Source organism: Cucurbita moschata, unplaced genomic scaffold (genome assembly GCF_002738365.1).
Source record: "Cucurbita moschata cultivar Rifu unplaced genomic scaffold, Cmos_1.0 Cmo_Scf00017, whole genome shotgun sequence".
NCBI lineage: Eukaryota > Viridiplantae > Streptophyta > Magnoliopsida > Cucurbitales > Cucurbitaceae > Cucurbita > Cucurbita moschata.
This window is the reverse complement of record NW_019268533.1, coordinates 2,961,546-2,982,929: the sequence shown is the minus strand read 5'-3', so window position 1 is coordinate 2,982,929 and position 21,384 is coordinate 2,961,546. Positions and strand designations below refer to the sequence as shown.

The 21,384-nt window shown below is 40.3% G+C and overlaps 3 protein-coding genes and 37 non-coding genes across 41 annotated transcripts in view; 39 read left to right on the top strand and 1 right to left on the bottom strand.

The window, feature by feature from the left end:
- The window catches only part of LOC111455065 (O-acyltransferase WSD1-like), a 4,402-nt gene extending 3,097 nt beyond the window's left edge, over positions 1 to 1,305 (bottom strand). Inside the window, exon 1 of the mRNA XM_023096591.1 lies at positions 272 to 1,305. Coding sequence (XP_022952359.1) covers positions 272 to 1,018 — 747 coding nt within the window. The 5' untranslated portion in view covers positions 1,019 to 1,305. The remainder of the gene's footprint in view (positions 1 to 271) is intronic.
- A 1,869-nt stretch (positions 1,306 to 3,174) lies between these two features.
- Positions 3,175 to 3,950, top strand: LOC111455068 (40S ribosomal protein S16-like). The gene has a single exon (XM_023096594.1). It carries the CDS (start codon positions 3,267 to 3,269, stop codon positions 3,699 to 3,701), a length of 435 nt encoding a protein of 144 aa, XP_022952362.1. The 5' UTR covers positions 3,175 to 3,266; the 3' UTR covers positions 3,702 to 3,950.
- Positions 3,951 to 6,851: 2,901 nt separating this feature from the next.
- Positions 6,852 to 11,271, top strand: LOC111455067 (ABSCISIC ACID-INSENSITIVE 5-like protein 6). Of its 2 annotated transcripts, none has more exons than XM_023096593.1 (5): positions 6,852 to 7,055; positions 8,171 to 9,308; positions 10,671 to 10,742; positions 10,836 to 10,865; positions 10,934 to 11,271. In XM_023096593.1, the coding sequence occupies exons 2-5, from the start codon at positions 8,286 to 8,288 to the stop codon at positions 11,006 to 11,008; spliced, it is 1,200 nt and encodes a 399-aa protein (XP_022952361.1). In that variant the 5' UTR covers positions 6,852 to 7,055; positions 8,171 to 8,285; the 3' UTR covers positions 11,009 to 11,271. The 2 variants fall into 2 exon arrangements, with proteins under 2 accessions (XP_022952361.1, XP_022952360.1); XM_023096592.1 differs by having other exon boundaries at positions 8,168 to 9,308.
- A 1,912-nt stretch (positions 11,272 to 13,183) lies between these two features.
- On the top strand, positions 13,184 to 13,256 carry TRNAR-UCU. Its single transcript has one exon. It is a non-coding gene; the product is annotated as a tRNA-Arg (tRNA).
- Positions 13,257 to 13,357: 101 nt separating this feature from the next.
- On the top strand, positions 13,358 to 13,430 carry TRNAR-UCU. Its single transcript has one exon. It is a non-coding gene; the product is annotated as a tRNA-Arg (tRNA).
- A 239-nt stretch (positions 13,431 to 13,669) lies between these two features.
- TRNAR-UCU lies at positions 13,670 to 13,742 on the top strand. The gene has a single exon. It is a non-coding gene; the product is annotated as a tRNA-Arg (tRNA).
- Positions 13,743 to 13,981: 239 nt separating this feature from the next.
- TRNAR-UCU lies at positions 13,982 to 14,054 on the top strand. The gene has a single exon. It is a non-coding gene; the product is annotated as a tRNA-Arg (tRNA).
- A 102-nt stretch (positions 14,055 to 14,156) lies between these two features.
- Positions 14,157 to 14,229, top strand: TRNAR-UCU. The gene has a single exon. It is a non-coding gene; the product is annotated as a tRNA-Arg (tRNA).
- Positions 14,230 to 14,332: 103 nt separating this feature from the next.
- Positions 14,333 to 14,405, top strand: TRNAR-UCU. The gene has a single exon. It is a non-coding gene; the product is annotated as a tRNA-Arg (tRNA).
- A 511-nt stretch (positions 14,406 to 14,916) lies between these two features.
- TRNAR-UCU lies at positions 14,917 to 14,989 on the top strand. Its single transcript has one exon. It is a non-coding gene; the product is annotated as a tRNA-Arg (tRNA).
- A 278-nt stretch (positions 14,990 to 15,267) lies between these two features.
- Positions 15,268 to 15,340, top strand: TRNAR-UCU. The gene has a single exon. It is a non-coding gene; the product is annotated as a tRNA-Arg (tRNA).
- A 103-nt stretch (positions 15,341 to 15,443) lies between these two features.
- Positions 15,444 to 15,516, top strand: TRNAR-UCU. Its single transcript has one exon. It is a non-coding gene; the product is annotated as a tRNA-Arg (tRNA).
- Positions 15,517 to 15,753: 237 nt separating this feature from the next.
- Positions 15,754 to 15,826, top strand: TRNAR-UCU. The gene has a single exon. It is a non-coding gene; the product is annotated as a tRNA-Arg (tRNA).
- Positions 15,827 to 16,063: 237 nt separating this feature from the next.
- TRNAR-UCU lies at positions 16,064 to 16,136 on the top strand. Its single transcript has one exon. It is a non-coding gene; the product is annotated as a tRNA-Arg (tRNA).
- Positions 16,137 to 16,239: 103 nt separating this feature from the next.
- Positions 16,240 to 16,312, top strand: TRNAR-UCU. Its single transcript has one exon. It is a non-coding gene; the product is annotated as a tRNA-Arg (tRNA).
- Positions 16,313 to 16,415: 103 nt separating this feature from the next.
- TRNAR-UCU lies at positions 16,416 to 16,488 on the top strand. Its single transcript has one exon. It is a non-coding gene; the product is annotated as a tRNA-Arg (tRNA).
- Positions 16,489 to 16,591: 103 nt separating this feature from the next.
- Positions 16,592 to 16,664, top strand: TRNAR-UCU. The gene has a single exon. It is a non-coding gene; the product is annotated as a tRNA-Arg (tRNA).
- A 103-nt stretch (positions 16,665 to 16,767) lies between these two features.
- Positions 16,768 to 16,840, top strand: TRNAR-UCU. The gene has a single exon. It is a non-coding gene; the product is annotated as a tRNA-Arg (tRNA).
- Positions 16,841 to 16,943: 103 nt separating this feature from the next.
- Positions 16,944 to 17,016, top strand: TRNAR-UCU. The gene has a single exon. It is a non-coding gene; the product is annotated as a tRNA-Arg (tRNA).
- A 103-nt stretch (positions 17,017 to 17,119) lies between these two features.
- Positions 17,120 to 17,192, top strand: TRNAR-UCU. The gene has a single exon. It is a non-coding gene; the product is annotated as a tRNA-Arg (tRNA).
- A 103-nt stretch (positions 17,193 to 17,295) lies between these two features.
- Positions 17,296 to 17,368, top strand: TRNAR-UCU. Its single transcript has one exon. It is a non-coding gene; the product is annotated as a tRNA-Arg (tRNA).
- Positions 17,369 to 17,471: 103 nt separating this feature from the next.
- Positions 17,472 to 17,544, top strand: TRNAR-UCU. Its single transcript has one exon. It is a non-coding gene; the product is annotated as a tRNA-Arg (tRNA).
- A 103-nt stretch (positions 17,545 to 17,647) lies between these two features.
- TRNAR-UCU lies at positions 17,648 to 17,720 on the top strand. Its single transcript has one exon. It is a non-coding gene; the product is annotated as a tRNA-Arg (tRNA).
- A 103-nt stretch (positions 17,721 to 17,823) lies between these two features.
- Positions 17,824 to 17,896, top strand: TRNAR-UCU. The gene has a single exon. It is a non-coding gene; the product is annotated as a tRNA-Arg (tRNA).
- A 103-nt stretch (positions 17,897 to 17,999) lies between these two features.
- Positions 18,000 to 18,072, top strand: TRNAR-UCU. The gene has a single exon. It is a non-coding gene; the product is annotated as a tRNA-Arg (tRNA).
- A 102-nt stretch (positions 18,073 to 18,174) lies between these two features.
- On the top strand, positions 18,175 to 18,247 carry TRNAR-UCU. The gene has a single exon. It is a non-coding gene; the product is annotated as a tRNA-Arg (tRNA).
- Positions 18,248 to 18,350: 103 nt separating this feature from the next.
- Positions 18,351 to 18,423, top strand: TRNAR-UCU. The gene has a single exon. It is a non-coding gene; the product is annotated as a tRNA-Arg (tRNA).
- Positions 18,424 to 18,694: 271 nt separating this feature from the next.
- TRNAR-UCU lies at positions 18,695 to 18,767 on the top strand. The gene has a single exon. It is a non-coding gene; the product is annotated as a tRNA-Arg (tRNA).
- A 103-nt stretch (positions 18,768 to 18,870) lies between these two features.
- Positions 18,871 to 18,943, top strand: TRNAR-UCU. Its single transcript has one exon. It is a non-coding gene; the product is annotated as a tRNA-Arg (tRNA).
- Positions 18,944 to 19,046: 103 nt separating this feature from the next.
- TRNAR-UCU lies at positions 19,047 to 19,119 on the top strand. The gene has a single exon. It is a non-coding gene; the product is annotated as a tRNA-Arg (tRNA).
- Positions 19,120 to 19,398: 279 nt separating this feature from the next.
- Positions 19,399 to 19,471, top strand: TRNAR-UCU. The gene has a single exon. It is a non-coding gene; the product is annotated as a tRNA-Arg (tRNA).
- Positions 19,472 to 19,574: 103 nt separating this feature from the next.
- TRNAR-UCU lies at positions 19,575 to 19,647 on the top strand. The gene has a single exon. It is a non-coding gene; the product is annotated as a tRNA-Arg (tRNA).
- A 101-nt stretch (positions 19,648 to 19,748) lies between these two features.
- TRNAR-UCU lies at positions 19,749 to 19,821 on the top strand. Its single transcript has one exon. It is a non-coding gene; the product is annotated as a tRNA-Arg (tRNA).
- A 103-nt stretch (positions 19,822 to 19,924) lies between these two features.
- On the top strand, positions 19,925 to 19,997 carry TRNAK-UUU. The gene has a single exon. It is a non-coding gene; the product is annotated as a tRNA-Lys (tRNA).
- Positions 19,998 to 20,100: 103 nt separating this feature from the next.
- Positions 20,101 to 20,173, top strand: TRNAR-UCU. Its single transcript has one exon. It is a non-coding gene; the product is annotated as a tRNA-Arg (tRNA).
- Positions 20,174 to 20,274: 101 nt separating this feature from the next.
- On the top strand, positions 20,275 to 20,347 carry TRNAK-UUU. Its single transcript has one exon. It is a non-coding gene; the product is annotated as a tRNA-Lys (tRNA).
- A 103-nt stretch (positions 20,348 to 20,450) lies between these two features.
- TRNAR-UCU lies at positions 20,451 to 20,523 on the top strand. The gene has a single exon. It is a non-coding gene; the product is annotated as a tRNA-Arg (tRNA).
- Positions 20,524 to 20,646: 123 nt separating this feature from the next.
- TRNAR-UCU lies at positions 20,647 to 20,719 on the top strand. The gene has a single exon. It is a non-coding gene; the product is annotated as a tRNA-Arg (tRNA).
- Positions 20,720 to 20,822: 103 nt separating this feature from the next.
- On the top strand, positions 20,823 to 20,895 carry TRNAK-UUU. Its single transcript has one exon. It is a non-coding gene; the product is annotated as a tRNA-Lys (tRNA).
- A 279-nt stretch (positions 20,896 to 21,174) lies between these two features.
- TRNAR-UCU lies at positions 21,175 to 21,247 on the top strand. The gene has a single exon. It is a non-coding gene; the product is annotated as a tRNA-Arg (tRNA).
- The last annotated feature ends 137 nt before the right edge of the window (positions 21,248 to 21,384 follow it).

Sequence of the window (21,384 nt, the reverse complement as noted above, 5' to 3'; positions counted from 1 at the left end):
AAAAAAAAAAAAAAAAAAAAAAAAAAAAAAAAAAAAAAAAAAAAAAAAAAAAAAAAAAAAAAGTTTATTTGTTATTTTAAAAACTTTAAATAAGTATTTTATATTTATATATATTTTATGGGTATTTCTGTACACGTGGACATTTGAATTGTTTTTATAAGCTTTTCAGCATCAGATTAGAAACTTTTAAACATAACAGACCACAAAACTAATTTAGAGGAAAGTCACGTTCAAAGCCACAGATCAATTAGTTTTGAGGAGTTCAACTTACCACGTTAGCAACCGCTTTCTTCACCGCTTTCATATCCTCCACCGCGAATTTCGCCGTCGCCATTTTCCTCGGCCAGAGCTCCACCCCATCCCCGCCGGAGATCGGCGATTTCCGGTCAGAAACCCACAGAGCCCGAAGTATAAACTCCACCACAAACAGGAAGTTAAACCACACCGCCAACAACGTTTTCGGTATTTCCTCCGCCCACCTCCACCGCCTGGTTTTCCTCGCTGACCTCGAATCCAAAACGATCGTCGGCAGAGCATTCGGATCGTCTGCCCGTCGGCAACACGTCAAGAACATCGACATCAACGAGATCCCGTCGCCAAGCGCGTGGTGGATTCGGAAGATCGCGCACTTATGCGCCAAAAGCAAATGAATCTCCCAAAGAGGCTTATCGGCATCCATCGACGAATTAATCGCTAAATCAGCCAAATACTCATTCACCGCCTTCTCATCGCTGGCTCCATCGTCCAATACAGGTTCAGCAACAACAATGACGTGACGGTCGACTTCAATAGAAGTCCTCCGCCAGTACTCAACTCCATTCTGGTCACGAACAAGAAGACTCGAAAACCTAGGATGCTGAACCATTACGGAACCAGCGATTTGAGATTTAACCGAATCGACATCAATCAAGTCCCGCACTCCGATAACGCAGTGAATAATCTGGTTAATTTCAGGACGGAGAAAGAGTCGTCCGGCCGGCGTCAGTGGTTCATCCGTCTCGAACTTGGACGAATCCATCCTAGACGATGCAAAACCACAAAGAATCGGAGAGGCTCTACTCGAATCGAAGATGAAGAAGGCAGTTCATCTTCGTGGAAAATGACAATTCGTGGAGACAGAGAAATGATTCGTGGAAGTGGACGATTCTTAGCGCAGCGAGATGTCAGCGTCAGTGCAGAACAGAAGAAGAGTGATGCAGACAGGCATAAGAAAGGAAAGGCGAAGACGCATCAGAAAGGAAAGGCGAAGACGCATCAGAAAGGAAAGGCGAAGACGCATGCTGGGGAGAGGAAAGGCTGTCCTCACCTCATATTACTTTTAGTTATATTTAATTATACCTTTTAACCAAACTTTCCTTTATTTTATAAATGTGTTCATTGTCACATAATATAAAATAACGTTACGCCTATGATCATTAAGTTATAATTATGAGTATCATATTTATATCGACATTAATTGATTAGATGTTTCTATGTTTTATGTGTATTAATATACCAAGATGTCAAAAAAAAAAAAATGTTTTGTTCTTTTCTCTAACCGAGGTGAGATGTCACAATTCACTGCTTTAGGGCCTAGTGTCATGGTCCTACATTTTTTACCGCGCAGTGTCGTAATCTTGACACGCTCACGACCAGCCTTAAGGAGAATTAAGCCCCACCTCGACTTTGTAGCTTCGTCGGACCTTAGGTAAGGTTTGTTTTTTGCCAATCGAACATCATTTGTGCAGAATCCAAGCTTATTCAACCACACACCCCGCCTGCACATACATCTTCAATCGTCTGCGACACTTTTGACTTGCCTCTACATTAGGTCAAGTCATTCGGCTCAACTTTGCCTCTGTTTCGATAAAAGTCTCTCAATACAACGTCACATCTCATCTTGTCTTCAATGCCCACTTCGTGTGATATGTTAGATGACATACCGTTTTCCTCAGTCGCATCATGACACTCGTCTAAGTCCTCGTATGGCCAGATGGGCACCACTTGAGCGTCGCCGCTTATCTTGTCGCAACGTAAGGGTCACAACTTACTCTCTTCATAGTTAGATGGTGACATCTAACATCTTTGCTGCCACTCATTCCTCTCTCTCAGGGAGAAATCTTTGCTCCATTCTTCATTGTTCATTTAAACGAGGATTTTTCAATATTAAGAAACAGGTATTAGTGAATTAAATGAACATCTATAATTGACACTAAAAAAACCCTCGATTCTAACCTACCTCTTTCTGATTTAGTTTCGAAATTTTGAAATTTTTGAGCCTTTATTGAGTGTTTATTTTTTATTTTTAGTGAGAGATAAAGAAAATAAACAACTTAACTGTTGGAGATAAATTCGAAAAATAAATTATAGCATTTAATTTAACTTCAGTTAAGCTACTTCCTGGTCTGTGGGTGCAATAAATTAAATGGATAGGGATTTATGGATATTTTATTTAAAACATATTTCTAAGCTTAAAAAAATATAAATAAATCTAAAATTCGTTAGTATTTTATTTAAAAAATACTTAATGTGGCTTATTTTATTAATATCCTTCAATTTTTTTAAAAAAAAAAATCAAAATTACCTTTTTCATTAATACTATATTTAAAAAATATTCACGAAATTTTAAATAATATATTTATACATTTTGTCTTTATAAAATAAATTCAAAACAGTTTTTTACCGCCAATATATGGACGAAAACTATTTGCCATATTTCATAAATTATCTCCAATTTTTTAATATTATTCATAAAACTTTATGAGTATTTTTTAAATAAATATAAGGAATTTTTTTTTATAAATATTTTTGAAACACTTCTTTTAAAGTTTAAAGGTATTTTTGAAGACAAAATATCCGAGTTTTAATACAAAATTGTTTAAATGAAAACTATTATTTTACATGCTCCATAATAATTACTAATTATCACCAAAAGAAAAATTCTTATTGGACTGCCCGGCCCACAACGTATTTCGAAATTTACCAAAGGGTTGTTCAGTGTAAAATGGGCCGGAGTGACGTATTGGGCCGGGTATTCAAAATTTCAGCCCAACATATTACCATTAATGAGTTTAGGCCCAATTTCAAAACCAAGCCCATTATATATAAAAGGTAAATCGGTGCGTTTTTTGGCCCGATAACGTCGCATCCCAAAAACCCTAACTCTTATCTCTCATATAAATATTCCGCTTCGATTTTCATTGTCCACTCTTAGAACTTCCTCTCTCTCAGAGCTCTAGGGTTTGTAGCAGGAGGCGAACCAGGTAAACCATCTGAACTCGGAAAACATGGCTGCTCCGATTGAGTCGGTTCAGTGTTTCGGCCGGAAAAAGACGGCGGTGGCTGTGACATACTGCAAGCGTGGTAGGGGTTTGATTAAGATCAATGGATGCCCAATTGAACTCGTGGAGCCGGAGATCCTTCGTTTTAAGGCTTATGAGCCTATCCTCCTCCTTGGACGACACAGGTTCTCTGGAGTCGACATGCGTATCAGAGTGAAGGGTGGAGGTCACACGTCGCAGATTTACGCCATCCGTCAGAGCATTGCGAAGGCCTTGGTCGCGTTCTACCAGAAGTATGTGGATGAGCAGAGCAAGAAGGAAATCAAGGACATCTTGGTCAGGTACGACAGGACTTTGCTGGTCGCTGATCCCCGACGCTGCGAGCCCAAGAAGTTTGGTGGTCGTGGAGCTCGTGCGAGGTTCCAGAAATCTTACCGTTGAATTGAATATGCATTTTGGAATAGACTTCGTGATGCTGGTTTTCTGTTTCGGTCTTTTTTTTTATGCTTTTGAATTTACAAGCCTTTTTTGTGTTTAACCCTTTTATCTGTTCTCTCATCAATTAGATTTTGTCTTAATGGTTTAGACTCTTTTGCTATTATATTATTTCGGCATTGGAATGCTGGTAGTTAATTGGAAGCCTGGATTTAGAAGAGCAGTATGAATTAATGGCATTACTTTTCTTTCTAATCTCTGCCATACCCCATGATTCCTAGTTCTCATTTTCTCATTTTTTTGCCAATCCTTGTGAATTAGGTGGTCTGGTTCTTTGACTTGCTGTTAGTTTTGGTTGACGAACACCATCCAATTATGTTATTTTATGGCGCATCTCTATTCCATTTTATTGCCCGTGCTATGATTTTTGAAAGTTTGCCTTTGATATCTTTTCATTAAGATAATGCCCTTATGCCCGATTGATGGTGTTGTTTCCAGATTGATCCTTTCGTATGTGAATTTGGTTATCTCTCTGTCCCATTTGTGAAGTGTCATTTAGTCCTTATATCCTCGAGGAACACTCTGTAATCAATGATCTATTACCAATTCTTGTGCAGTTGCTTACATTGAATAGAACTTTGCACAGGTTTACAAAATATGAGTTTAAAGTAGAATTGGGTTTAGGTGAAAGTAGTCGGTTTGTTATTTTGTAATTCAGTGCCTGTCTAGAATTACGGAAGTAGCTTAAACTGGTCAATTAAGTTCCTATCAGTTTTTTGTTGTCAAACCGTGAGATCCCACGGTGGTAGGAGAGGGGAACCAAACCCACGGTGGTAGGAGAGGGGAACCAAACCCACGGTGGTAGGAGAGGGGAACCAAACCCACGGTGGTAGGAGAGGGGAACCAAACCTTATTTTAAAATTTTGAGGCTGATGACAATACATAGTAGGCCAAAGCAGACAATATCTACTTGTGGTGGGCTTGAGTTGTTACAAATGATATTTGAGTCAAGTTTTGAGAAGTGTGTCGGGGTGGATTGTGAAATCCCACGTTGGTTGGAGAGGAACGAAACATTCCTTGAGGGCATGTAAACCTCTCCCTAGTAGACACTTTTTAGAATCTTGAGGTTGAGAGTGATATGTAACGGGTCAAAGCGGATCATATTTGCTAGCAATAAGCTTGGTCTGTTATCGAAACATTTAGGCGCCACTCTTTATCATGATGTAGTCACTTGTGTTTGGATTGAAATGATAACCTGTTTTCTAGTTATGAAGTAAGATATAAACTTTGTCATTTCACATTCTGCCACATGATTGTTTTTGTTGCATAATCAGTGATGCATTACTTCTTAGCATAGTCATTAGCTTCAAAGTTCTACATACTACTTTAGAAGTATTGAAGAAATGCCCCTGTTAAGTTCCTTGATTACAATTGGCTGGAGACCGGTTTTAGTCTGTCGGTGACATTTTACGATGAAGTAAAGAAGTTTTCAATTGAACTAGGTGTATTCTCCTTGTCCACTAAGGTGAACTTCTAATTGTAGGCCTCTAATTCTGTTCTTTAACTTTCATCGTCTTCTATGAATTAGACTTTGGTAAGTGAAGGCTCGTGGATTGATGGTAAGTGAACGAATTTTTGTTGGCTTTTTTTTTTTATTGACCCCTCGAATGCCATTGAAAGACGGTGAAAGTGAAAATAAGGACTTTGGTTGGTTGTGGGAGAGGAGGGATTGGAACCCTAGCCACGTGCCCTAATCTTCTGAGCTACAGGCCCCACCCACTCCGTCTCCACCGGAGGTACCCTAAAAAAGTAACCTTTCTTCTCCCCAGTCATTTGTCATTTCGAGTTAAGAAGATGTGAAGATGCCCCTCTTGGTAGCAAGAAGTAGAAGCGTTGAAATATCCCCAAACTTATGATATTTTCAATAATTTAGAAAAAACATTAATTCTTTTTAAAGTTTTTTATTTATTTTCTTAAAGAACCCATTAGTTTTTTTAAAAACTTAAAAAATAATAAAAAAATACTAATAAATTTTAAAAATAATATTAAAAGGGTGATAATCTGTATATATATATATATATCTATATATATATATTTTGTTAATGATACTTTTAAGAATATATGTCCTTTAATTTTTAAAAAAGTTTAGTTAATGAAGATATTTTTAAAATACTATATAAAATTAAAAGATATTTTAAAAATAAAATATAAAACAAGTCGGCACCGAAAAAAGAGGATGAGTCAACGGTGAACTTGTTACCATAAATATAAGATTTGATTTAAGCCCACAAAGTGCGGGCCCACCATAATCCAACATCAATAAGAGGTCGCCACGTGTGAGCCACATGAAAGTGACGTGTTCTAATTTGATACGTCAAGTAAAAGGGTTTAAATTAAAAATGGGGAGCACAGGATTGTCTCCCATCAATTTATAATCCTCCACAAATTACATTCCAATTTCATCCACTTTGTTAAATCCTAAATTTAATTAAAAATATAATTTTTTACTTAAATTTTTTGTGGGTTTAATTAATTAATTATTATACCCTTACTCGGTCTCCGTCTGAGACAAATTTAATTGAGTTTACTTATAAGATCAGTTTTTAAATTTTAAATTCAGATTGATATTAGTTTAAAATTTAAGATCACAGTTATTTGCCCAAAAATCTATTTAAAATTGAAAAAGACTCATTAATATTGTTTAGTAAGGGTGATCGAGAATGACCATAAGAGTTGAAAGATCAAAATATTATTGATAAACATCAATAAAGTTTGAGTAAATATCTATTTATTTTTACAAAAGCATTATTCTATTATTTAAAAAAAATGATAAAAGAAAAAAGTCAAAAAAGTTTTGTCTTTTCTGCTAGGCAATTTGGCAAATTCCTATTGGCTGAGAGCAGCACATGATGTTCTTTAGTAGTAGAAAAACCTCAGACCGTTAACAACCCAAAAAACCGCAAATTTACAATCGCATCCTTTTTGTCGGAAAGCTGAATCCAACGGTCCATATTTATCCACTTTGCTGTTCTCCATTGGCTCGCCGGTCAATTTCACCTTTCAGACCTTCATCCATTGGTCCACGTTGTTGAATCTAAATGGATGCCTTTGCTTTTAATCAATATTATATTTCTAATCCAAAAAAAAAAAAAGTCTAAATTTTTATTTAAAAATCCCAGAAAATTAAGCTCTCAAATCCTTTATACAAAGCTCAGATCTGTGCGACAGACACCTGTCGTCTCCACCAGCCCAAAGAAAGAAGGGGTCTCTCAGTTCAGGTCACTGCCAATTTTTCCAAAAGTGCCCAACAATTTTTCCTTAGAAAAAGGAAAAAACAGGATTTTTTTTGTTTTTTTTAAGGTGAGCTGCCATTTCATTTCACTCCCAGTTTTCCTTTTCGTTGCTGTTCTAAAAAATGGTTGTTTTTTTCCCTTCTGTTCTGTGTTTTTGTGGTTTATCGATGTTAGAATGTTGGTTTGGGATTGCAGATGTTAAAATGAGGTGTAGTTTTAGCTCTTTATCTAAATTTATATGTAATTATACTGTGTTTAATGATTTTGTCTGATGGGTTTTCTTGTTTGAGGTTTTGATTTGATCTTGTTTGAAGATTGGGTTTGTAGATTAAGAAAAAGGGTCAGTTTAGAGAGTAGTGACCTCTTGAAAATTGTTATTTGCTGCCTGTTTTGGGTATCAAGAGCTTGGAATGAATGGTCCAAATGTTTTAGATTTCGTCTCATCATTATGATGAACTGGTGTAATCAAAGTTTTAGTTTATGATGGTGCTAGTTTTGAGTATCAGTTCTTGCTTCACCAATTATCTGGTTGTGATGTGGGTTCGTTGTGGTGATGTCAATCCACCGCTAGTAGATATTGCCCTATTTAGGCTTTCCCTCAGGGTTTTTAAAACGCGTATGCTAGGGAGAGGTTTCCACACCCTTATGAAGAATGTTTTGTTCTTCTCCTCAACCGATATAGGATCTCACAATCTACCCCCCTTTGTGGCCCGGCGTCTTCGTTGGGTCGTTCACTTCTCCAATCGATGTGGGACTTCTCAATCCATCCCACTTCGAGGCCCAACATTCTTGCTGACACACTGCCTCGTGTCCACCCCTATTTGGGGCTCAGTCTTCCCGCTGGCACATCACTCGATGTCTGGCTTTGATGCCATTTGTAACCGTCCAATCCCATCACTAGTAGATATTGTCCTCTTTGGGCTTTTCCTTTCGAGCTTCCCCTCAAAGTTTTTAAAATGCGTCTGCTAAGAAGTTTCTACACCCTTGTGAAGAATGCTTCGTTCTCCTTCCAATTGATGTGGGATCTCACGAATGGGGTGAGAAGTTTTTTGTGTCAGTGTTAGGAGTATGGAAATCATAGTAATTGAACGGTAATGTTTATAAGCTATTCAATACAGAATTCTTAGGCCATGAAAAACCTTTATCTTTCATTCTATTGATAAGTTTTCCTTGATTCAGTAGTAAGAAAACTGAGAACGTCTCAATAAGCTAGACCCATGCTTCGAGTTGTTTCATGCCATAAATAAACGCTGGCTGTTCAAAGCGGTTGTCGTGTCGACACGAGTTGAGCTTGCAAATGAATTTCAGGAGCTTTGAGGATATGCCAACAGGAGAAGGCATCATGGCTAAGACACAAGGAAATTTCACATTAACCAGACAACCTTCCATATACTCTTTAACCTTTGATGAATTTCAGAACACATGGAATGGACTTGGAAAGGATGTTGGTTCAATGAATATGGATGAACTTCTAAAGAACATATGGACAGCAGAAGAGTCTCAGGCAATGACATCTACAGCTGCTGCTGTGGGTGGAGCTGGAAGCACCAATGGTGGGAACTTGCAGAGACAAGGTTCATTAACATTACCACGGACCATTAGTCAAAAAACGGTTGATGAAGTTTGGAAAGACTTGAGCAAAGAGGGGGGAAGTGGAGTCGAGGCAACGCCTCGACGACAACCGACGTTAGGGGAGGTGACATTGGAGGAGTTCTTAGCTAGAGCTGGAGTGGTAAGAGAGGAGCCTCGACGTGTCGAGGAGCGGCCGTTTAGCTGTGGATTTTTTGGTGGATTGTCAAGAGATGACAACAATGCTAGCTTGGCTCTTGGGATGTTCATGGAAAATCAGATAGCTGAGAACAAAAACAATGCTGGTTTGGCTCATGGGATGTTAAGGGCAGGAGCTGTAAGGTCTCCTCAGCAGCAGCAGCAGCCACTTTTTCCCAAACCAGCTACTGTGACCTTTGCTTCTTCAATGAATTTAGTGAACAATCATCCACAGCATTCTACTGGAGCTGCTACTAATTTGGTTGTGGCTCCCAAACCTTCTTTATATGATCCTTTACTTCAGGGCAGCGGCGTCGGTGCGGTCGGTTTAGGCACGGGAGGTGTAACTGTTGCTTCAAGATCTCCTACAAGCACAATATCATCTGACATGATTACAAAAAACAGCATATCTACATCTTCATTTTCACCGGTTCCATATTCGTTTGGTCGGGGAAGGCGAAGCGGTGGAGCGTTGGAGAAAGTAGTCGAGAGGAGGCAACGACGAATGATAAAGAACCGAGAGTCGGCTGCAAGATCACGGGCTCGTAAACAGGTAGCTATGCTAATGGTTATCACTTTTTAACCATGAAATGCACTTTCGAGTTTGTGTTGGTTTTTCATAGTAATGTTCATCTGCTGTACAGTTTCTTAGGACTTGTTTTGAATTAGTGAACCATTCACAAAAAACTTCTAGCCAAATGAAGTTCTTGAGTTAACCTCCATTTAGCTTCCTAAAACTTCTAGCCAAAATATTATGGATGGATTCCTTGTATCATGCCTGTAAAACTTGCAGTTTCCGTCCATTTTAATTGTCACAATCGTGCTCCTATGGGACGTTTCTAAGTGATTGTGCGGCACTCACTCTCACTACTGACACTACTGAGTGAGTCAGTCAACTCGAAATCGTGTCGACCCATATACCCCAGCCTCTAGCATGCTTTAAGAAGAAGGTTTTAGAGGGCAGGGCCAGAGAAAGATTTTAGAAAGAGAGTTTGGAAGGAAGATCGAGAGAAAGGAAGAAAATAATATTATAGGCTATAAACGAAAAGGCAATGCCACGGGCTTAGGTAGCATAGAGCTCTGGGTAGGAAGAATTGACGACTAGTCACATTCTCCGGCATTTCAGGTCTACTAGGCGTAGACATGATTTTGTCGAAACGTCATACACTTAGAAAATACAAAAAGAAAACTATACATCATGAAAACAATAAAGGAAAGTGTAATAGGCCAAGCTCACCGATGGTAGATATTGTCCTCTTTGGGCTTTCCCTTTCGAGCTCCCCTCAAGGATTTTAAAGTGCATCTGTTAGGGAGAGGTTTCCACACTCTTGTAAGGAATGCTTCATTCTCCTCTCCATCTGATGTGGGATCTCACAATCCACTCCCCTTGGGGGCCCAACGTCCTTGCTGGCACACCACTCAGTGTCTAGCTCTGATACCATTTGTAACCGTCCAAGTCCACCTCTGATAAGGAATGCTTCATTCTCCTCTCCAACTGACGTGGGATCTCACAATCCACTCCCCTTGGGGAATCAACGTCCTTGCTGGCACACCGCTCGATGTCTAGCTCTGATACCATTTGTAACAACCCAAGTCTACCGCTAGCAGATGTTGTCCTATCTAAGCTTTCCCTTTCAAGCTTTCCCTCAAGGTTTTTAAAACCCGCCTGTTAGGGAAATGTTTCCACACTCTTATAAAGAATAATTCGTTCTCTTTCTCCAACTGATGTGAGATCTTACTGAAAGAAGTAAAGTGATACAATACAAGGATTTTGGTATGCAACGGGCATGCAACTGGAAACCGTTCAAAGTACCCAAAGTATCTTTAATGATCAGAATAGACATGTAGAATCCAAGCCTCAGCTAGTCACATTCAAATTTGAGATTCTTCCATAAGAACAGTTTGATATTTGCAGGCATACACCTTAGAACTTGAAGCAGAAGTTGCAAAACTCAAAGAAATGAACCAAGAATTGCAGAAGAAACAGGTACATTACATATCAAAAAATGGATTTCATTTGATATAATTGGCTGAAACAATCATCTTGACCTCCATTTTTTATGCATCTTATCATCTGCAGAGAGAGATAATGGAAACCCAGAAAGATCAGGTACATTGATATCAGCTTCTTTAAACACACAAGCTTTCATTTTAACAACAATCCTTTACTTTTGACAGGTTTTGGAGAAGATGAAATGTCATTTTGGTGCCAAAAGGCTCTGCTTAAGAAGAACACTGACAGGCCCTTGGTAGAGGTACCATGATGAGCACTCAAATTTAGATATAATGTATAAAAGGCTTAGAGTGTGTGTTTCTAATCTGATATCAGACTTAGAGATAGGTTGGTAGCTGTAGATATCAAAGTTCAGCACCGGTATGTAGATAGCTGACAGATAGTAGAGTTGAGCTATATGCTGTATATATGAACCTTTTGTGTTCCAATGGTTGTTTGCTTGAACTTTGGACCTCTGTAAAGCTGTTTTTGATAGTTTGCCTCACCATTTCCTTCATGAAAATTTGAGCATGTCTTTTGATTATACTATAGTTTCATCAATTTCTTGGTTATATGTTAAGTTTGCAATGTAATGGCTGTTGGTTTACTGAGTCGAATTGAAAAGAACAACGAGAAGAAGCGGGGAATTCATGTAAGGGGAGGATTGTTGTGAGATTCTACGTTGGTTGGAGAAGGGAATGGAGCATTTTTTGTTAGGGTGTGGAAACCTCTCCCTAATTGACGTGTTTTAAAAGTGTGATGCTAATGGCGGTACGTAATAGGCCAAAGTGGATAATATCTGTTAGTGGTGGGCTTAGACTGTTATAAATGATATTAGAGCCAGACACTAGGCGGTGTGCCAGCGAGGACACTGGACCCTCGAGAGTGTGGAGTGTGAGATCCCATGTTGGTTGGAGAGGGGAACGAAGCATTCTTTATAAGGATGTGGAAATCTCTCCCTAATAGACGTGTTTTAAAATTGTGAGGCTGACGGCGATATATATGGGCCAAAGTGGATAATATTTGTTAGCGGTGGACTTGGGCTGTTGTAAATGGTATCAAAGCCAGACACCGAGCGATGTGCCAGTGAGGACGCTGGTCCCCATGGAGGGTGGATTGCGAGATCTCATTTTGGTTGAAGAGGGGAACGAAACATTTTTTATAAGGGTGTGAGAATCTCTCTCTAATAGACACGTTTTAAAATTGTGAAGCTGACGACGATACGCAACGGAGCAAAGCAGACAATACTTGTTAGCAGTGGGCTTGGGTTGTTACAAATGATATCAAAGCCAAACACCGAACGGTATGCCAGCGAGGACGTTGGACACCCAAGTAGGGTGGATTGATCCAAAGTTGGTTGGAGAGAGGAACGAAACATTTTTTATAAGAGTGTTGAAACTTATCCCTAATAGATGCATTTTAAAACCCAAAAAGGTGGATTGTGAGATCTCACGTTGCTTGGAGAGGAGAACGAAGCATTCTTTATAAGGGTGTGGAAACGTCTCTCTAATAGATGCGTTTTAAAATTGTGAGACCAACGTTAATATGTAACGGGCCAAAGCGGACAATATATGTTAGCGGTGGGTTTGAGCTGTTATAATTGTTGAAGATCGATGAAGTCTCATAGATAATTAAGGAGAAGATCATAGTTATAGACACTATTTTCATTAGAACGAGTCCTTTTAGAGGAACCAAAAGCAAAACCACGAGAGCGTATGATGGAAGTGAACACTATCATATACTATTGTTGAGGTTTGTTGTTCCCATCGATATTAGTTTTTGAACTTTTCTCTCGACCTCGTTAAGTGTTAGGAACAACGAACACTCGTAATAATATGATATTGTTTACTATCAGTATATGTTCTAATAGCTTTGATTTTAGTTCTCCAAAAAGTCTCGTGCTAATAGAAATAGTGTCCCTTATTTATATACCATGATCGTTCTCTTAATTACGCTATGTAGGATTTTGACCGTTAGCAATGGGACAAAGAAGAGGAGGAAAGGTTCAAGATGAACGTTATTGAGGTGTATGAGAGGGAAGCAAGTTCTTATTATTCCACAGCTCGGATATGAGATGATCAAATCATCGACACTAGAAAAATTATCGAATTGTGTGTCTCGGGTTCACTAAATTCTCCATTTTACTCTTTTAGGGGAATGCTTCCATGTTTTGTGAAAGAGTGTTCGTGGTCTAATGGATAAGACGTTTGACTTCAAATCGACAGTTTATATCATCCATACATAATGTTTCACCGGATGTGATTTTACTACCATGTTACGAGTCTCGTCAAAAGAGTGCTTGTGATTTAACGGATATGACGTTTGACTTTTAATCAGGCAATTATGGGTTTGAGTCCCACCGGGTGTGATAATGATTTGTTGTAGTGAGAATTCTTGTTTTGTGGGTTCGAGATGTTTCGAGTCCCATAGGAAGAGCACCCGTGGCCTAATGGATAAGGCATTTGACTTCTAATCAAGGGACTGTGGGTTCAAGTCCCACCGGGTGTGATAATGATTTTGTTGCATGGTTATTCATGTTTGTGTAAATTTTTTTATGTAGGAGAATTCTTATTTTGTGGGTTCGAGATGTTTCGAGTCCCATGGGAAGGGCACCCGTGGCCTAATGGATAAGGCATCTGACTTCTAATCAGGCGATTGTGGGTTCAAGTCCCACCGGGTGTGATAATGATTTTGTTGCACAGGTTATTATGTTTGTATAAATTTTTTGATGCAGTGAGAATTCTTGTTTTGTGGGCCTAATGGATAAGGCGTCTGACTTCTAATCAGGCGATTGTGGGTTCGAGTCCCACCGGGTGTGATAATGATTTTGTTGCACTGGTTATTTATGTTTGAATAAATTTTTTGTTGCAGTGAGAATTCTTATTTTGTGGGTTCGAGATGTTTCGAGTCCCATGGGAAGGGCACCCATGGCCTAATGGATAAAGTGTCTGACTTCTAATCAGGCGATTGTGGGTTCGAGTCCCACCGGGTGTGATAATGATTTTGTTGCACAGGTTATTATGTTTGTATAAATTTTTTGATGCAGTGAGAATTCTTGTTTTGTGGGCCTAATGGATAAGGCGTCTGACTTCTAATCAGGCGATTGTGGGTTCGAGTCCCACCGGGTGTGATAATGATTTTGTTGCACTGGTTATTTATGTTTGAATAAATTTTTTGTTGCAGTGAGAATTCTTATTTTGTGGGTTCGAGATGTTTCGAGTCCCATGGGAAGGGCACCCATGGCCTAATGGATAAAGTGTCTGACTTCTAATCAGGCGATTGTGGGTTCGAGTCCCACCGGGTGTGATAATGATTTTGTTGCACAGGTTATTATGTTTGTATAAATTTTTTGATGCAGTGAGAATTCTTATTTTGTGGGTTCGAGATGTTTCGAGTCCCATTGGAAGGGCACCCGTGGCCTAATGGATAAGGCGTCTGACTTCTAATCAGGCGATTGTGGGTTCGAGTCCCACCGGGTGTGATAATGATTTTGTTGCACGGGTTATTTATGTTTGAATAAATTTTTTGTTGCAGTGAGAATTCTTGTTCTGTGGGTTCGAGATGTTTCGAGTCCCATGGGAAGGGCACCCGTGGCCTAATGGATAAGGCGTCTGACTTCTAATCAGGCGATTGTGGGTTCGAGACCCACCGGGTGTGATAATGATTTTGTTGCACAGGTTATTATGTTTGTATAAATTTTTTGATGCAGTGAGAATTCTTGTTTTGTGGGCCTAATGGATAAGGCGTCTGACTTCTAATCAGGCGATTGTGGGTTCGAGACCCACCGGGTGTGATAATGATTTTGTTGCACAGGTTATTATGTTTGTATAAATTTTTTGATGCAGTGAGAATTCTTGTTTTGTGGGCCTAATGGATAAGGCGTCTGACTTCTAATCAGGCGATTGTGGGTTCGAGACCCACCGGGTGTGATAATGATTTTGTTGCACAGGTTATTATGTTTGTATAAATTTTTTGATGCAGTGAGAATTCTTGTTTTGTGGGCCTAATGGATAAGGTGTCTGACTTCTAATCAGGCGATTGTGGGTTCGAGTCTCACCGGGTGTGATAATGATTTTGTTGTACAGGTTATTTATGTTTGTATAAATTTTTTGTTGCAGTGAGAATTCTTGTTCTGTGGGTTCGAGATGTTTCGAGTCCCATTGGAAGGGCACCCGTGGCCTAATGGATAAGGCGTCTGACTTCTAATCAGGCGATTGTGGGTTCGAGTCCCATCGGGTGTGATAAAGATTTTGTTGTACGGGTTATTTATGTTTGTATAAATTTTTTGATGAAGTGAGAATTCATATTTTGTGGGTTCGAGATGTTTCGAGTCCCATTGGAAGGGCACTCGTGGCCTAATGAATAAGGCGTTTGACTTCTAATCAGGCGATTGTGGGTTTGAGTCCACCGGGTGTGATAATGATTTTGTTGTACGGGTTATTTATGTTTGTATAAATTTTTTGTTGCAGTGAGAATTCTTGTTCTGTGGGTTCGAGATGTTTCGAGTCCCATTGGAAGGGCACCCGTGGCCTAATGGATAAGGCGTCTGACTTCTAATCAGGCGATTGTGGGTTCGAGACCCACCGGGTGTGATAATGATTTTGTTGTACGGGTAATTTATGTTTGTATAAATTTTTTGTTGCAGTGAGAATTCTTGTTCTGTGGGTTCGAGATGTTTCGAGTCCCATTGGAAGGACACCCGTGGCCTAATGGATAAGGCGTCTGACTTCTAATCAGGCGATTGTGGGTTCGAGTCCCACCGGGTGTGATAATGATTTTGTTGTACGGGTTATTTATGTTTGTATAAATTTTTTGATGCAGTGAGAATTCTTGTTTTGTGGGTTCGAGATGTTTCGAGTCCCATGGGAAGATAAATTTTTTGATGCAGTGAGAATTCTTGTTTTGTGGGTTCGAGATGTTTCGAGTCCCATGGGAAGGGCACCCGTGGCCTAATGGATAAGGCGTCTGACTTCTAATCAGGCGATTGTGGGTTCGAGACGGAAGGGCACCCGTGGCCTAATGGATAAGGCGTCTGACTTCTAATCAGGCGATTGTGGGTTCGAGACCCACCGGGTGTGATAATGATTTTGTTGTACGGGTAATTTATGTTTGTATAAATTTTGGGTTCGAGACCCACCGGGTGTGATAATGATTTTGTTGTACGGGTAATTTATGTTTGTATAAATTTTTTGTTGCAGTGAGAATTCTTGTTCTGTGGGTTCGAGATGTTTCGAGATTTATGTTTGTATAAATTTTTTGTTGCAGTGAGAATTCTTGTTCTGTGGGTTCGAGATGTTTCGAGTCCCATTGGAAGGGCACCCGTGGCCTAATGGATAAGGCGTCTGACTTCTAATCAGGCGATTGTGGGTTCGAGTCCCACCGGGTGTGATAATGATTTTGTTGTACGGGTTATTTATGTTTGTATAAATTTTTTGATGCAGTGAGAATTCTTGTTTTGTGGGTTCGAGATGTTTCGAGTCCCATGGGAAGGGCACCCGTGGCCTAATGGATAAGGCGTCTGACTTCTAATCAGGCGATTGTGGGTTCGAGTCCCACTGGGTGTGATAATGATTTTGTTGCACAGGTTATTTATGTTTGTATAAATTTTTTGTTGCAGTGAGAATTCTTGTTCTGTGGGTTCGAGATGTTTCGAGTCCCATTGAAAGGGCACCCGTGGCCTAATGGATAAGGCGTCTGACTTCTAATCAGGCGATTGTGGGTTCGAGACCCACCGGGTGTGATAATGATTTTGTTGTACGGGTAATTTATGTTTGTATAAATTTTTTGATGAAGTGAGAATTCTTGTTCTGTGGGTTCGAGATGTTTCGAGTCCCATTGGAAGGGCACCCGTGGCCTAATGGATAAGGCGTCTGACTTCTAATCAGGCGATTGTGGGTTCGAGTCCCACCGGGTGTGATAATGATTTTGTTGTACGGGTTATTTATGTTTGTATAAATTTTTTGTTGCAGTGAGAATTCTTGTTTTGTGGGTTCGAGATGTTTCGAGTCCCATGGGAAGGGCACCCGTGGCCTAATGGATAAGGCGTCTGACTTCTAATCAGGCGATAGTGGGTTCGAGTCCCACTGGGTGTGATAATAATTTTGTTGCACAGGTTATTTATGTTTGTATAAATTTTTTGTTGCAGTGAGAATTCTTGTTCTGTGGGTTCGAGATGTTTCGAGTCCCATTGGAAGGGCACCCGTGGCCTAATGGATAAGGCGTCTGACTTCTAATCAGGCGATTGTGGGTTCGAGACCCACCGGGTGTGATAATGATTTTGTTGCACGGGTTATTTATGTTTGTATAAATTTTTTGTTGCAGTGAGAATTCTTGTTTTGTGGGTTCGAGATGTTTCGAGTCCCATGGGAAGGGCACCCGTGGCCTAATGGATAAGGCGTCTGACTTCTAATCAGGCGATTGTGGGTTCGAGTCCCACCGGGTGTGATAATGATTTTGTTGCACAGGTTATTTATGTTTGTATAAATTTTTTGTTGCAGTGAGAATTCTTGTTCTGTGGGTTCGAGATGTTTCGAGTCCCATTGAAAGGGCACCCGTGGCCTAATGGATAAGGCGTCTGACTTCTAATCAGGCGATTGTGGGTTCGAGTCCCATCGGGTGTGATAAAGATTTTGTTGTACGGGTTATTTATGTTTGTATAAATTTTTTGATGAAGTGAGAATTCATATTTTGTGGGTTCGAGATGTTTCGAGTCCCATGGGAAGGGCACCCGTGGCCTAATGGATAAGGCGTCTGACTTCTAATCAGGCGATTGTGGGTTCGAGTCCCACCGGGTGTGATAATGATTTTGTTGTACGGGTTATTTATGTTTGTATAAATTTTTTGATGCAGTGAGAATTCTTGTTTTGTGGGTTCGAGATGTTTCGAGTCCCATGGGAAGGGCACCCGTGGCCTAATGGATAAGGCGTCTGACTTCTAATCAGGCGATTGTGGGTTCGAGTCCCACCGTGTGTGATAATGATTTTGTTGTACAGGTTATTTATGTTTGTATAAATTTTTTGATGCAGTAAGAATTCTTGTTTTGTGGGTTCGAGATGTTTCGAGTCCCATGGGAAGGGCACCCGTGGCCTAATGGATAAGGCGTCTGACTTCTAATCAGGCGATTGTGAGTTCGAGTCCCACTGGGTGTGATAATGATTTTGTTGCACGGGTTATTTATGTTTGAATAAATTTTTTGTTGCAGTGAGAATTCTTATTGTGTGGGTTCAAGATGTTTCGAGTCCCATGGGAAGGGCACCCGTGGCCTAATGGATAAGGCATCTGACTTCTAATCAGGCGATTGTGGGTTCCAGTCCCATCGGGTGTGATAATGATTTTGTTGCACAGGGTATTATGTTTGTATAAATTTTTTGATGCAGTGAGAATTCTTGTTTTGTGGGTTCGAGATGTTTCGAGTTCCATTGGAAGGGCACCTGTGGCCTAATGGATAAGGCGTCTGACTTCTAATCAGGCGATTGTGGGTTCGAGTCCCACCGGGTGTGATAATGATTTTGTTGTACGGGTTATTTATGTTTGTATAAATTTTTTGTTGCAGTGAGAATTCTTGTTTTGTGGGTTCGAGATGTTTCGAGTCCCATTGGAAGGGCACCCGTGGCCTAATGGATAAGGCGTCTGACTTCTAATCAGGCGATTGTGGGTTCGAGTCCCACCGGGTGTGATAATGATTTTGTTGCACGGGTTATTTATGTTTGAATAAATTTTTTGTTGCAGTGAGAATTCTTATTTTGTGGGTTCGAGATGTTTCGAGTCCCATGGGAAGGGCACCCATGGCCTAATGGATAAAGTGTCTAACTTTTAATCAGGCGATTGTGGGTTCGAGTCCCAGATAATGATTTTGTTGCACAGGTTATTTATGTTTGTATAAATTTTTTGTTGCAGTGAGAATTCTTGTTCTGTGGGTTCGAGATGTTTCGAGTCCCATTAGAAGGGCACCCGTGGCCTAATGGATAAGGCGTCTGACTTCTAATCAGGCGATTGTGGGTTCGAGTCCCATCGGGTGTGATAATGATTTTGTTGTACGGGTTATTTATGTTTGTATAAATTTTTTGATGCAGTGAGAATTCTTATTTTGTGGGTTCGAGATGTTTCGGGTCCCATGGGAAGGGCACCCGTGGCCTAATGGATAAGGCGTCTGACTTCTAATCAGGCGATTGTGGGTTCGAGTCCCACTGGGTGTGATAATGATTTTGTTGTACGGGTTATTTATGTTTGAATAAATTTTTTGTTGCAGTGAGAATTCTTATTTTGTGGGTTCGAGATGTTTCGAGTCCCATTAGAATGGCACCCGTGGCCTAATGGATAAGGCGTCTGACTTCTAATCAGGCGATTGTGGGTTCGAGTCCCACTGGGTGTGATAATGATTTTGTTGCACGGGTTATTTATGTTTGAATAAATTTTTTGTTGCAGTGAGAATTCTTATTGTGTGGGTTCGAGATGTTTCGAGTCCCATGGGAAGGGTACCCGTGGCCTAATGGATAAGGCGTTTGACTTCTAATCAGGCGATTGTTGGTTCGAGTCCCACCGGGTGTGATAATGATTTTGTTGTACGGGTTATTTATGTTTGTATAAATTTTTTGTTGCAGTGAGAATTCTTGTTCTGTGGGTTCGAGATGTTTCGAGTCCCATTGGAAGGGCACCCGTGGCCTAATGGATAAGGCGTCTGACTTCTAATCAGGCGATTGTGGGTTCGAGCCCCATCGGGTGTGATAATGATTTTGTTGTACGGGTTATTTATGTTTGTATATATTTTTTGATGCAGTGAGAATTCTTGTTTTGTGGGTTCGAGATGTTTTGAGTCCCATTGGAAGGGCACCCGTGGCCTAATGGATAAGGCGTCTGACTTCTAATCAGGCGATTGTTGGTTCGAGTCCCATCGGGTGTGATAATGATTTTGTTGCACGGGTTATTTATGTTTGAATAAATTTTTTGTTGCAGTGAGAATTCTTATTTTGTGGGTTCGAGATGTTTCGAGTCCTGGGAAGGGCACCCATGGCCTAATGGATAAGGCGTCTGACTTCTAATCAGGCGATTGTGGGTTCGAGTCCCATCGGGTGTGATAATGATTTTGTTGCACGGGTTATTTATGTTTGAATAAATTTTTTGTTGCAGTGAGAATTCTTATTTTGTGGGTTCGAGATGTTTCGAGTCCCATAGGAAGGGCACCCATGGCCTAATGGATAAGGCGTCTGACTTTTAATCAGGCGATTGTGGGTTCGAGTCCCATCGGGTGTGATAATGATTTTGTTGCACGGGTTATTTATGTTTGAATAAATTTTTTGTTGCAGTGAGAATTCTTATTTTGTGGGTTCGAGATGTTTCGAGTCCCATAGGAAGGGCACCCATGGCCTAATGGATAAGGCGTCTGACTTCTAATCAGGCGATTGTGGGTTCGAGTCCCACCGGGTGTGATAATGATTTTGTTGCACGGGTTATTTATGTTTGAATAAATTTTTTGTTGCAGTGAGAATTCTTATTTTGTGGGTTCGAGATGTTTCGAGTCCTGGGAAGGGCACCCATGGCCTAATGGATAAGGCGTCTGACTTTTAATCAGGCGATTGTGGGTTCGAGTCCCACCGGGTGTGATAATGATTTTGTTGTACGGGTTATTTATGTTTGTATAAATTTTTTGTTGCAGTGAGAATTCTTGTTCTGTGGGTTCGAGATGTTTCGAGTCCCATTGGAAGGGCACCCGTGGCCTAATGGATAAGGCGTCTGACTTCTAATCAGGCGATTGTGGGTTCGAGTCCCACTGGGTGTGTTCGAGTCCCACTGGGTGTGATAATGATTTTGTTGCACAGGTTATTTATGTTTGTATAAATTTTTTGTTGCAGTGAGAATTCTTGTTCTGTGGGTTCGAGATGTTTCGAGTCCCATTGAAAGGGCACCCGTGGCCTAATGGATAAGGCGTCTGACTTCTAATCAGGCGATTGTGGGTTCGAGACCCACCGGGTGTGATAATGATTTTGTTGTACGGGTAATTTATGTTTGTATAAATTTTTTGATGAAGTGAGAATTCTTGTTCTGTAGGTTCGAGATGTTTCGAGTCCCATTGGAAGGGCACCCGTGGCCTAATGGATAAGGCGTCTGACTTTTAATCAGGCGATTGTGGGTTTGAGTCCCACCGGGTGTGATAATGATTTTGTTGTACGGGTTATTTATGTTTGAATAAATTTTTTGTTGCAGTGAGAATTCTTATTTTGTGGGTTCGAGATGTTTCGAGTCCCATAGGAAGGGTACCCATGGCCTAATGGATAAAGTGTCTAACTTTTAATCAGGCGATTGTGGGTTCGAGTCCCACTGGGTGTGATAATGATTTTGTTGCACAGGTTATTTATGTTTGTATAAATTTTTTGTTGCAGTGAGAATTCTTGTTCTGTGGGTTCGAGATGTTTCGAGTCCCATTGGAATGGCACCCGTGGCCTAATGGATAAGGCGTCTGACTTCTAATCAGGCAATTGTGGGTTTGAGTCCCACCGGGTGTGATATAATGATTATGTTGCATTGTTATTTATGTTTGTATAAATTTTTTGATGCAGTGAGAATTTTGTTTTGTGGGTTCGAGATGTTTCGAGTCCCATGGAAAGAGCACTAATGACCTAATGGATAAGGTGGACTTCTA